Source organism: Tripterygium wilfordii, chromosome 19, assembly GCF_013401445.1.
Source record: "Tripterygium wilfordii isolate XIE 37 chromosome 19, ASM1340144v1, whole genome shotgun sequence".
NCBI lineage: Eukaryota > Viridiplantae > Streptophyta > Magnoliopsida > Celastrales > Celastraceae > Tripterygium > Tripterygium wilfordii.
In genome coordinates this window covers 1,584,903-1,597,111 of record NC_052250.1, presented here as the reverse complement: position 1 = coordinate 1,597,111, position 12,209 = coordinate 1,584,903, and the positions used below count along the sequence as shown (strand labels likewise).

The following is a 12,209-nucleotide window of genomic DNA, read 5'->3' as shown; positions in this document are numbered from 1 at the left end:
GAACTTAAGTAGTCTATAAGTTCATGTCAGTTTCAATCGGTCAACATTAAGTAGTTGTGCCAACAATCAAAGTAGACATTCAAGAACTGAATGGAATAAATTTATAACTATATGTACTTACGAGGCTTAATTGGCAAGGCAGATAGTAAGAGTGACTGCAATCACACTCCATAAATTTGATTTAGACTGTCAACCAACTCACTAAACTCTAGATGAAGAAATTGTTGTTGCGAGGACCATACTACAGTTTTCATCACAGATTCTACTGTGAATGTTCTTCAGTTTCCATTTCCTGTTCTTTGTTGGTTTATGCAACAAATCTATCAAGCCCTAGACATGGTATCTGCACAATAATACAATAAAAAGAAGTCAAGAAGGATGACAGAAACTGGGCTTTGGCTTAACAAGACAGCAATTGCACCAGTTGAAGAGTCTGAATCATGGGGTCAAGCCAACTACCACCCAAGACATTTAATACTAGCAATTGCAGTCTCATTCAAATTTCTGGGCTCATACCCCCAAGTGTTGTTGTAAATAGTATACATTTATGAGCTGCATGTGCCAGCATTGATAATAGTAGCAGTAGTCCAAAAACAAAGAGTACCAGTAAAAGAAAATGACAAAAAAAGATTTTGAACAGATAACCAGATAAGAGATTTTCCAGTGTCTTGTAAAGTCTCTAACAAAGTTACAATTTTATGAAATTCAAAAGGGTAGAGGATTGGGTCCCCAAAAAATCATTATCTTCAATGGCAGCTGATCCTTCACAAAAAAGAGGATCTACAGGCTCCAAAGCAAAAGCAGGATAAAACAACATGTACAGTCACAAGTAGACATTCACAGGTGAAAAAAATTGAACAAACATCTGCCTAGACAGTGATCACAGGACATATAATATCCAGTTTGATTTTGTCTTTGGCTTTGCATTAACCCTTTTGTTTGGACTTTGGACATGTATCCTTGGATGATGTTTACTATTCAATGTTTGAAATTACATCTGCCCAAGAACCCTTAATTTGTCACTATTCAATTTACAGACAGGTGAAAATATTCAAAAAAATGGACAACAGAATACAAACAATCCTCATAAATGTCTGCCCAGGAACATACAACAGCAGCAGCCAGCATGAGCTATGCTAATGTAAGAAGAGGAGACAAGATACATAATCAACACCAGGAAAGCACAAATCTTTTGATATGTACTAAGAAGTGGGAACAAGGAGCTGCAAAGAAGAATCAAAGTGCAAAAAATGACTCACATAACTTTCTGTATATGCAAATTTCAATCTTTCTTTCTTTCTATCTTCATGGTTTGCATATAACCACAAAGCAAGGAAGCAGAGCTTTAGGGTTTAGAAGATAAAGCTCTTCAATATTTGAATAGAGACCCATTTTCCCTGCCAATGAGTCAAACCCAGTTTGGCCTGCCATTTCTTGTATATTCTCCAAAGGCCTATGAACCCTCCCTGCAATCACTCTACAGACAATCAAAGCTTTTCTTATACTTGGGTCATCTTCAACTATGTCAATGGATTCAAATGCTCTTCCACTTGTAGAAGTTGTGAACACACCAATCCCTTCCTTCAGCTCTTTCTTGGCAAAGAACCCATTTCGAATTATTCGACAAACACAACATTTTTCAGATACACAGAGACTAGATGAGCCATTTAGGCCAAGATTGCAACCCACAGTAGTGCCATAGAACCTTAAGAGTTCATTCCCATCAGCAAGGCATCTAGGGTGTTTCTTTTGGAGCTTACTGGCTTTAATCTTCACCATTTCTCTGTAATCTTCAAATCTTGCAAGAGTTTTTTGCATATTGTGGACTTTCAATACTCTCTCAATCCTGCCACAATTGTTTTCACTCTTTGACCAGCTTGTCCTGCATATTATCTCTACAATTTTTCTAGACGAATCACCTTCAACAAGTTCTGTTACTGCAAACACAGAGAAAGTGCACAATGAGATTTTATATTTTTCTCTAACTTTCTTTTCTAATTAAGTGATGGGTATTGCAAGAAAGTTTAAAATGTTTGAACATAAAATGACTGCAGAGGAATCTAACTAGTTTTAATTGTCAAAAAGGCCGAAAAAGTAACTTAGCCTAAAGAACATTCACAGCCTAAGCAAAAAGTGAAGATGCAAACAAAGAGAAAATCTTTTATCTTCTTTTCTAGTGGCGCTCACTGGATTTTGTGGTCAACAGATGTTAGTGATTGGTACTAAAGGATAATACAAGAATACTCTTGAAACAATTTTTGTGTCATGAAGACAAAAAAAAAAAACCCCCACAAAGATGCTTTACATAGAATAATGAGAACAAAATTTGGGGAAAAAAGGAGCAGCTAAAATTAGCAGAAGCAAAGGCAAGGAGGAGTTGTTTTTTACCAGCATGCTTAGAGAGATGGTGGGCTTCAGCAGCATCCCATTTAGTGAACTGTTCTCCACATTTATGGCAAGAAATTGCAGAAGACCCATTAGAGTCAGTCTCAAGAGAAACCCTTCTACTTGAAGGAACAGAACCACCCCCTTGTCTCTCAGACGATAAAAATGGAGACTTTCTTGGTGGAGTTGCTGTTGCTTTGAATGAAGGATTGAAATAGTGCATCGTTGGGTGTCCTCCAGGTCCAGGAGTACCTGGCCTTAGAGTACCCACAAATGTTGAACCACCACCACCATTACTTCCACTTCCACCATTGTTAGACCCATTAGTTTCAGAACTTGGAACTCCACCTTGGAACCCACCAAAACCAGTGATTTTGAGTTCACATCTTGAGTTGCTCAAAATCACTTCATGGGTTATTGGGTTTAGGAACTCACTACTCCCTATAGATCTTGGGCTGCAACTTGGGGGTTTCTCCATGTGTCTCTTGCTTCCATGAATAACATCTTTGAGATTTGCAATAGACCTTGAACAACCAGACCTCCCAGCTTTCCTTGTCACGATTGTGCTCAAATTTTTCCTTGATTTTGGGTCATGAACATCTGATGGTTCTGATTTGCAGTGTAGAGATCTCTTCAAGGAAAACCACACTGTTGGCATACTTATCTTTTTCCGCTTCTGGGGGCTTCAAAATTGAATTCAAACTTCCCAACGCTTCACTTCACTCACTGTAGCTTTATTTCCAATTTCTCCTTCAAAAGCAAATCCATTTTCTTCACTTTTCAACCAGAAAATCTGAAAAAGAAGCATGTTTTCCTCTCATACTCAAACTTTCTTTCCCTGCAATTTCATTCCCATTTTGAGAAACCAATCAGTGAACATAGCTATCTTGTACACATTGAAGTAGAAAATCTAATAGAAATTAAGTGACCATTCAGCTTGTGCAAAGGATACAAAATGGTTTTGGAAGCTATAGAGAGAGAGAGAGAGAAAGAGGAGTGAAGGCCAAAACTTGAAGGGAGAATTGATTATAAAGATAATGATAGAGGAACCAAGAGATGGAGAATCTTTTGGCTCTTGGGGGACAGGACAACCAACATGAAAAATCCCATGTTCAAATGGGACTAATAAATGACAAATTCTTACTCTGAAAGCCATTGATTGACCCTCTCATATTAAGTCATTAGTCCTCTCATGTTAACTCAAATTTGTTTAATGCAATAACAAAATTAAAATATGTGTAATTAAATTGATGACTAGAAAGTACATGAACATCCCTATGATTAAATTTTAATATTCTCCACCCCACAAAAAAGATTGACATATTCAAATGTTGTATGGTTGTAGAAGTGAAAAGGGAGTTGAGCTTCCAATTTTGTCTCCATTCTATATTGGACTTCAATTATTTTGTATCCAAAAGGAGTGAAGTGATAATGAAATCAAAAAACATTTTTAAAAAATTTATAAGGTCCCCCCCAATGTATATATTATGGTCCTCATTTTAATCAAAAGTTACTATAAGAAGAAAAAAAAAATGAAATGATTTTTCATTATCTCGGTTGAAATTACTTGAATGGATTTCTTAGTTGTTCAGAAGTTGGTCCAAAAACCATATATAAGATATACTTAGTAAAACTTATAAGTAAATCATATAAAAAGATGGCAACTAGGGGGGGTTGCTATCTCCATTACTATATAATTTCAAGACAATAACCATGAAGATTTTTACCCCAACTCCAATGTAATCGAAACTATAATATAGTATGTAAGAAAATAAGAGCTCATTATTAGCTTTGAGCACTAATCTCCAAGCCACTTTACAATTCAACTTTGAAACCCTAAAAGTGGGTGAAAAAGAGGCATATTATTATTTATAAAACTATGGGTTCAATTTTTTTACAAATTGTTTTCTTTTCTTTTTGAGTTTTTTCATGAATGAAGTGGCATGATATTACTCCATTATTATTTATTACCAAAGGCCAGTATTGGGCTAGGGGGAAAAAAAAACTATGAAAGTAGTCAAAAATAGAGGTGGTGGTGGAGGTGGAGGCTTTAAAATCAGAAGTTAATAGTGTAGGTGCATATGCAACTATTTTTTTTTTTTTTTTTGAGGAAAAAAACACTTCATTAAGAATCAGAAACATTACACAGGAAAGAAATATCCTTCCTAACAAGGGGAACAATTTCCATTGGGCAGAAAGCAACCCAGATGGAACTCCCATGTCTAAACTTTGCCATTCTTGCTAATGTATGCGCAACTTCATTACCCGATCGACAAACATGTTGACACTTGATAACCCCAAGTCTAGCCATAATAGCCTTGGTGTCGCTCACAAAATGACCCATACGAGAGTCCAACCAGTCATCAGAACCTAAAGCCTGAACAATATTGGACGAATCCAACTCTAGGATAAAATCATGGTAGCCCCTCTCTTCAATGCAGGTAAGGGTTCGATTAACAGCCAGCAATTCTGCAAAGGTGGGATCAACTCGTCCAGCAACATTCTCAGAAAAGCATAATAATGGACTCCCATGCTGGTCTCTCAAAATAGCACCTACTCCAATAGCATCATTCTCCAAAAAAACAGCTCCATCAATGTTTAGTTTGATCATACCTGGACCTGGGCCAGACCAAGCACTATTGATCCCTTCATTACGCTGCATAACTTTCCTAGGCTGACCACTGCAAGCCTCAAACTCAGTCGAAAATCTGTACACTTTTTGCATAAAAAAATCTTGCCCCGTGCGTCTCCCCTCATGCAGCAAGCTATTCCTCTCAAACTATTGAATGCAACCACATGTGTGACTTCAATATATATGTTGCTCTAAAGGGATATACAATTATAATATTTTGCCTATTTTTATTTATTTTTTAAGGTAAATGGGGTGGTGCTCAAATTAAAGTACCATCCAAATCAAGTATATACCTTAACCAACTCAATTGAGTAGTTGTTGGTATTTTATTTAGACAAAAAGGTATTTTTCGTCCCTCAATTATGGGACGAGTTTCATTGTCTTCCCTAAGCTTTTTTTCCTCTCATTTTCGTCCTTCAAGTGAGATTGAAGTCGGAAAATGCTTGCGTGGCACATATGTGACACGTCAAAGAAATCTGATCTGATGAACAATAAGATGCCACATAGGATTTTTCCATCATTGGATTTATTCGAGGGTCAAACATGGTACTTTTCCATAATTGGGGGACAAAAAAAGGAGGAAAAAAAAGTTAAGGGACGAAAAAGAAACCCGACCAATAATTGAGGGATAAAAAATACCTTTTTGCCATTTTATTTCTCATCTCATTCAAAGTATGAAGTATTTTTTTCTTTAATATATTGACAATGAAAATGATGAAGCCAATAAGTTTTGTACAAAGACCACTCAAATAGTACTTGACATAAACATTTTAAGTTCAAACGATAATAAGTTGAAGTTGGGCCAAAGTAAGAATCTTTTATTGATCAAAAATATTTAAGCATATAAAATCCTTTAGCTAAAGTGCATTACCATTTTTGAGGGGAAAAAAATTGATTTCTGACACAGGTTTGTACATAGTTTGTGTGGGCTTTTTTGTAAGTTTTGAAGCCCAATATAACGGCCCAAGCTATCTTCTTGAGCTTTGGAAATGGATAAGGCCCATCAATTACAATGTTTGAACCCAAGAGTCCAACCCAATAAGGTCATCTGGGCTTTTTTGTAACTTTTGAAGCCCAATTAAAGGCCCAAATATCTTCTTGACTTTTGAAAATGGATAAGGCCCATCAATGATGATGTTTGAAACCACGAGTCCAACCCAATAAGGTCATCTTTGAAGCCCAAACTTTTGTGGATTCTACCTAAGCCCAAGCCCAATAAAATGATGACTTGGAAGAGTACAAGTACAAGCACTTGAATACCATCCAAAAGGGGTGGAAAATGCATGGAGAATGAAAACAAAGAAGATACAGATATATTGCATGTGAAAGTAAGTTGTGCTTTCATTTTCACTATTGAGTGTGTTTACTCATAAGAGAAAACAATGCCAATGAAGTAGTTTGGTGTTTCACATATCACCACCACCACCACCACCATATCCAACTTATCCAACTTCTAAGGTAAAATTTTCATACCCATTTTCGATCACGGCTTCAAGGTCGAAAAATGACGAAAATTGGTGTTATGGTTTGTGTACTGATCGTGATTATGGATGTTGTCGCTAGCATACTTGGTATCGAAGCAGAAATCGATAAGAATAAGGTACTAATTATCTTACCCTTAATTAATTTAATTTGTTGTCTTCAAATTGTGTTAAAATGAATTAGTTTGAGAGTAGTTATTGAAACCTTGAAAGAGTTATTGAACAGGTGATCAGGGTAAGGATGAATGCATATAAGCTTGGGTTAGTAGCTGCTTCACTTTTGGGTTTTGCTCATATTGGCTCTAACTTGCTTGGTGGGTGTATTTGCATAAATTGCATGCAAGACTTGGAAAGAGTTTCTGCTTCCAGGCAATTATGGTTTGTTTGTCTTGTTTCGTCATGGTAACTCGCGTTGGGTCAAAACCCAACTTAACTTGTTGTCATATGGAACACTTATGTGCGAGCGGGCCTAATATTACAACCCTCAACCATTGAATTTTTCTAGTATCGCAATTTACGAGATGAATCCTTACTGATCAGGTCAGTATATGGAATGCCACCCTGAGTTCCACGTTACTAAAAAAAGAGTAGCAAGAGTAGTACGTGCCTGAATACAGAGTATCTTGATTTTGTGTGTGGTCGATCTTGATTATGATTTGACCGTAAAACTTATTTAATTAATTATAACAGTAAAGTTTGTACAGGATTATCGCAGCGATTGGATTTGCTGGTCTGATTATGGGGATATTAGAGAAGTTGAAATCAATCTCATCCATGATCATCAAGCACCACCATCTTCTCTTCATTGGTGGTGTTTCATGCTTCATACATGCCATGCTTTCTGTTGCTTTATAAATTTTTGCTATAGTTAGTCTTGGAAATTAAAGGACCATTAATATTGGACAAGAAGAGATGAATCATCCTTAATTACCTGAAAATTAGTCTCTCTTTGATTTTATTTCTTTTTTTAATATATATACCATTGAGAAATATGTTTACAGTTGAAGTCAAACCGTAGGCACGCATATGCCTAACCCAATCAATTGCCAATCGAGCCACCTCTCGTTGGTCTCTTTGACTTTATCTTAAGTAGAAGATGAGAGAGATGTAATCTAATGTAGAAAAAGAAAGCACTAATATGGTAATCAATCTAGCTTAGTGAGTTAAAAGCTTATGATTAGGTTTCATTTCAATTAGTTTCAGCAATATTCAATGTTGTGGCACCTAATTTTTGGTTATAAAAGGTTGATTTGGATGGGCCCATTGGGTTTATTTTTAAAATACCGTTTCGAAATATGTTCGTAATTGAAATTGAGCTTTGGACATACGCATGTCTAACCTAATTGATTGTCAATCGAGTCACTTTTCGTTGGTAAATATTAGTACGTTTTAAAAGTGATAAAGCAATAATTGACATGGCTATTTTCGTCAATTCACCAAACGCTGAAACCCCTCTTGCCACGCGATTCGATCTAGACAGCTACAAGCGGTGACGCACCTAATCATCCAATCTTAACCGTCCATTCGGATTTCATTCAACGGCTAATACAATCGATCCTCGCACTAATTTCTTATTGGTCCATCTCCTTCACCATCTTCCCTATATATTCGCCAACGCACCCAGTTATCCCAACAGTAACGACGCACTATCTTCACATATTTTTTTGCCGCTTCTCGAACCCGATCGTAGTTTCTGTAGTTTTTCTTTTTCTGTAGTGTTTCAATGGCCGGTAGAGGGAAGACCCTGGGATCTGGAGCCTCCAAGAAGGCCACCTCGAGGAGTAGCAAGGCCGGCCTACAATTCCCTGTCGGTCGTATCGCGAGGTTTTTGAAGGCCGGGAAGTACGCCGAGCGTGTTGGTGCCGGAGCGCCTGTCTACCTCGCCGCCGTCCTCGAATACCTTGCTGCCGAGGTATGATTAACTTTCTTTTTGGACGGATTAATCCATAAGCTTGTGCATCACTGCTAATTTTGAAATCTAGGGTTTCGAATTTGAGGTACTGTAACCGGAAACCATCAAAATTAAGTGGAAAATTGTGGTTTTTGAGTTCAATTCTCCGTGAATAATATGGGTTTTGGATCTGAGTTACAGTGAAATTCTATTCTTTAAACTCGACTTTTTGGTGAATTAGGGATCCGAAGTGATGAAATCAGTTTAATTTGGTGGTTTACTGCTTTTGATGATGTAAATTGAACTTCGTGTATTGTGTTACCGTATAATTTTAGATTATTAGCTTTGTTCTGATAAATCCTCTTTGAATTAGGTTCCAAATCCATTAGCTTCATTTAATTTTGGGCTTTTTGGATTTGACCTATTTGAAATTCAATTAGGTGATTTTCGCCATGTTAATTAACAGCTGTGGGCTTGGTGTTTTTTCCTTTGTGAGATTAGGGTTGTGGGCTTGTTGGGTTTTTCTGATTTGAGTCCATGAATTAGAAGTTCTTCAATATGTTCTGATTTTGTGTGATTTTGGATACGCACAGGTCCTTGAGTTGGCTGGAAATGCAGCCAGAGACAATAAGAAAACACGTATAGTGCCTCGCCACATCCAATTGGCTGTGAGGAATGACGAGGAACTGAGCAAGCTGCTTGGAGATGTGACCATTGCCAATGGTGGTGTGATGCCCAACATCCACAACCTTCTCCTTCCCAGGAAGGCTGGTGCTTCAGGCAAGGCATCTGGTGGTGGTGATGATGAATGAGAGTTAGAAGACTGAAGGAGAGGCTTATTGGGATCCTCTTATCATAGTGTAGTTTCTTTTCTATAGTTCTAGATTTCAATTTGTACTTTTCAGATTCTGTTGGTGCAAGTGTAGTTGTAGATTTTGGAGCTCTTGCTAGAAGTGATATGAATACGAAACATCCAACTTTGATTCTCAATGGAAAAGCTTTGTCATTTATTGAAGATTTTTAGCTTAGCATTCTGCTAATTCTTCTTCATATGAGTTTGATCTTCAGTTGGGCATTCATTCCTTGATTGTGTTGGAATTCTGCAGAATGTTCATTAAATCTAAGCCTATGTGATTTCTGAGTGTGTGGTCCTGGAATAAGTAATGGAATGTTGTGTGAAGGCAATGCACATAATAGCACAACAACGGGTAGTTGGCTGTAATGTTGAACTTGACCAGTTCGTTGGTTGTAAATTTGATCGTAGTAATTTTTAGCGCAAATGGGCAAATCCCAAGATCTAGTAATGGTGAACTTGACCGGGATGTTGGTTGTGATTGTGTGGCTGTAAATCTGTGATGTTGAACTTGATCAGTTTGTTGGTTTTAAATTTGATCGTAGTAACTTTTAGTGTAAATGGACAAATTCCGAGATCAAGTAATGGTGAACTTGACTGGGAAGTTGGTTGTAATTGTGAATTTGATTGTAATAACTTTTAGCGCAATTGGACAAATCCTATGGGTTTATTTATCGCAGTTTGTGAGAGAGTTTCTTACTCAGTCTAACGTACGTGAATATTATCATGTGTTATAGAAAAAAGAAGAAACTTTTGAGTCCAGAATAGAAGAATGACCCCAAAAGAACATCTACATCTGCAAAAGAAAATGAATTAACTTCAGGAAGAGCTTTTTTGCTCCTGCCACAACACAATTACACAGACATTGATTATGGCGGCAGTAGCAGCATCGGTGTCTGCAAGCACACTTTTACAGCTGATCACACCAATGAATTCCACCAACGAGGTTTTGGCCTACAACTAATGTTGGACAAGGTTGTTAAGGTTGAAAAATAACATGCTTGATGGATGCAATAAAAGAGAAATAGAGGAAGTTCAAATTACTTTTATTAGTTATTCTTGAATCTGTTGAGAGGTACAATCTTCTTTTGTAGACATACATACCCTAATTCTACACCTAGCAATTACACTAGTACAAAGCCATACATGCACCACCATGCCGATACATGAAACATGTTCAAGTCGTTTTCTTGTATTTCTTCATCAGCTTCTTCATGTTCATTATCGGCACGCTCTTGAGCTTCCCGCCCACATTTTCCCTAACTCTCTTCCTCATCTTGGGGATTTTTTTTGGTGAATTACTAATCCAATATATGTACGGTTGAATCGTATGGCTTCAATCTCTCGTCTTCATCATCATTCTCTTTTTGAGTCTCACATCTCTCTACACTCATGGTTGACTACTTGTTTGTATTTGTAGATTTGGATGGGAGATAGTATGTCACAATCTATGTTTATATAGATGTTTTTTGAACCCTCAATAACAAAACTGTGGTCGCATAAATTCTTAACAAAACTATGTGGAGCCTGTATTATTAACAAAACTACGAAAACTTGTATTAAAACTACGGGAACTTATATTATTAACAAAATTACGGACGCCTATATTCTTAACAAGATTGCGGGCGCCTGTATTATTAACAAAACTGTGGGCGCCTATTGGATGAGACTGATGTATTTTGAGCTATACCAGAGACGCCCATTGTATGAGAACAACGTAATCGTAATATGGTTTTGATATTATTTTATTAAGAATATAATCAATTATCACTTTTAAAAATCATGTATCACTTAATTGTTTAAGATAAACCTTGAGTTTGTTTACAAATAAATCTTTTTAATAAAAGAGTTATTGAAACCTAAATAACCTAGGACTTCTCCATTATCATCCAACTACTATAAGATGTATACATACACACACATAATATATGCATAATGATCACCCCAATATATCCAACACAATCACGATTGTGATTCAAACAAGTAGTAAGCAAGAAGTTTGCAAAGCCAGGCCAAGAAGCAGTAATTAAAACTATCTATCTATCTACCTATCTATCCATATATATACAGGAATTCTCTTATGCGGGCACCCGCAAGTTATATTAACTTACGCACCTCAATCTCACCATTGATTTAAAATACGTGGGACCCAAAGTAGTGGGCCCCACTTGCCATTACACTTTTGAATACACTTAAAAAGTGGAGTGCGCAAGTTTTTAAGTTGCGGATCTCCGCATAAGAGAATTTTTATGTATATATATATATATATATATTCTAATGGGCCTAGAAAAATTGGAGATGAATGGGTTGGTGGGTCAGGCCCATAAGTGCCTAAATACGGGAAAATAAAGGCCCATGAACCTTTCAAGTTCGTATTTTCAGTTAAAGCAACCAAATAACAACTAACAACTCTTTATCTACATAAAATGTTATATATATATGTGCAAACAGTTCCTGTAATTTCACTCCATTGACCAACAAAGTTCAAATAGGAGGAAGGGTCATTTTCCCATTTGGAAGCCCTGTACTCTGTCACAACCCAAAACTTCCCTTCTGTGATCTTATGAAAAAGTTTCCTTTTGAGGCAAAGCTAAGTAACACCAACCAATCCCCCTCTCATTTGCTTACACATATGCACAAATATATATATATATATATCATTTCTTTATTTGTTTTCTGGTTTCTAGTCTCTCAACTTCCCACCTTCAACACCAAGCCATAAAACCAGCATCAGAAGACAAGCACAAGCTCTCTTGCAAGTCCCATGTCTCTTTCTCTTTAACAACCCCCGTCTTCTGCCTTATATATATATATATATATATATATAAGTGTGTGTGTGTGTGTATAGATATATAAACATATATGTGTCTCGCCTACATTTTAAGCAAGTTTAGGTGACTGATAGCAACAAACTCACATAAAAAATCCTTCCTTTTACAGCAATTCCCCAACATGGGTTCTTGCAAT

General features: G+C 36.8%; 4 protein-coding genes across 4 annotated transcripts; 2 read left to right on the top strand and 2 right to left on the bottom strand.

Annotated features, from left to right (window-relative positions):
* Positions 1 to 996: 996 nt before the first annotated feature.
* On the bottom strand, positions 997 to 3,459 carry LOC119985289. Its single transcript, XM_038829544.1, has 3 exons — positions 3,193 to 3,459; positions 2,389 to 3,158; positions 997 to 1,937 (listed from the first exon to the last, which is right to left on the bottom strand). The coding sequence occupies exons 2-3, from the start codon at positions 3,041 to 3,043 to the stop codon at positions 1,306 to 1,308; spliced, it is 1,287 nt and encodes a 428-aa protein (XP_038685472.1). The 5' UTR covers positions 3,044 to 3,158; positions 3,193 to 3,459; the 3' UTR covers positions 997 to 1,305.
* A 1,051-nt stretch (positions 3,460 to 4,510) lies between these two features.
* LOC119986171 lies at positions 4,511 to 6,494 on the bottom strand. The gene is made up of 3 exons (XM_038830726.1): positions 6,491 to 6,494; positions 6,270 to 6,367; positions 4,511 to 5,164 (listed from the first exon to the last, which is right to left on the bottom strand). The coding sequence occupies exons 1-3, from the start codon at positions 6,492 to 6,494 to the stop codon at positions 4,511 to 4,513; spliced, it is 756 nt and encodes a 251-aa protein (XP_038686654.1).
* A 27-nt stretch (positions 6,495 to 6,521) lies between these two features.
* On the top strand, positions 6,522 to 7,353 carry LOC119986170. Its single transcript, XM_038830725.1, has 3 exons — positions 6,522 to 6,617; positions 6,725 to 6,900; positions 7,203 to 7,353. The coding sequence occupies exons 1-3, from the start codon at positions 6,522 to 6,524 to the stop codon at positions 7,351 to 7,353; spliced, it is 423 nt and encodes a 140-aa protein (XP_038686653.1).
* Positions 7,354 to 8,121: 768 nt separating this feature from the next.
* On the top strand, positions 8,122 to 9,404 carry LOC119985424 (histone H2A.6). The gene is made up of 2 exons (XM_038829729.1): positions 8,122 to 8,410; positions 8,983 to 9,404. Exons 1-2 carry the CDS (start codon positions 8,222 to 8,224, stop codon positions 9,199 to 9,201), a joined length of 408 nt encoding a protein of 135 aa, XP_038685657.1. The 5' UTR covers positions 8,122 to 8,221; the 3' UTR covers positions 9,202 to 9,404.
* Positions 9,405 to 12,209: the final 2,805 nt, after the last annotated feature.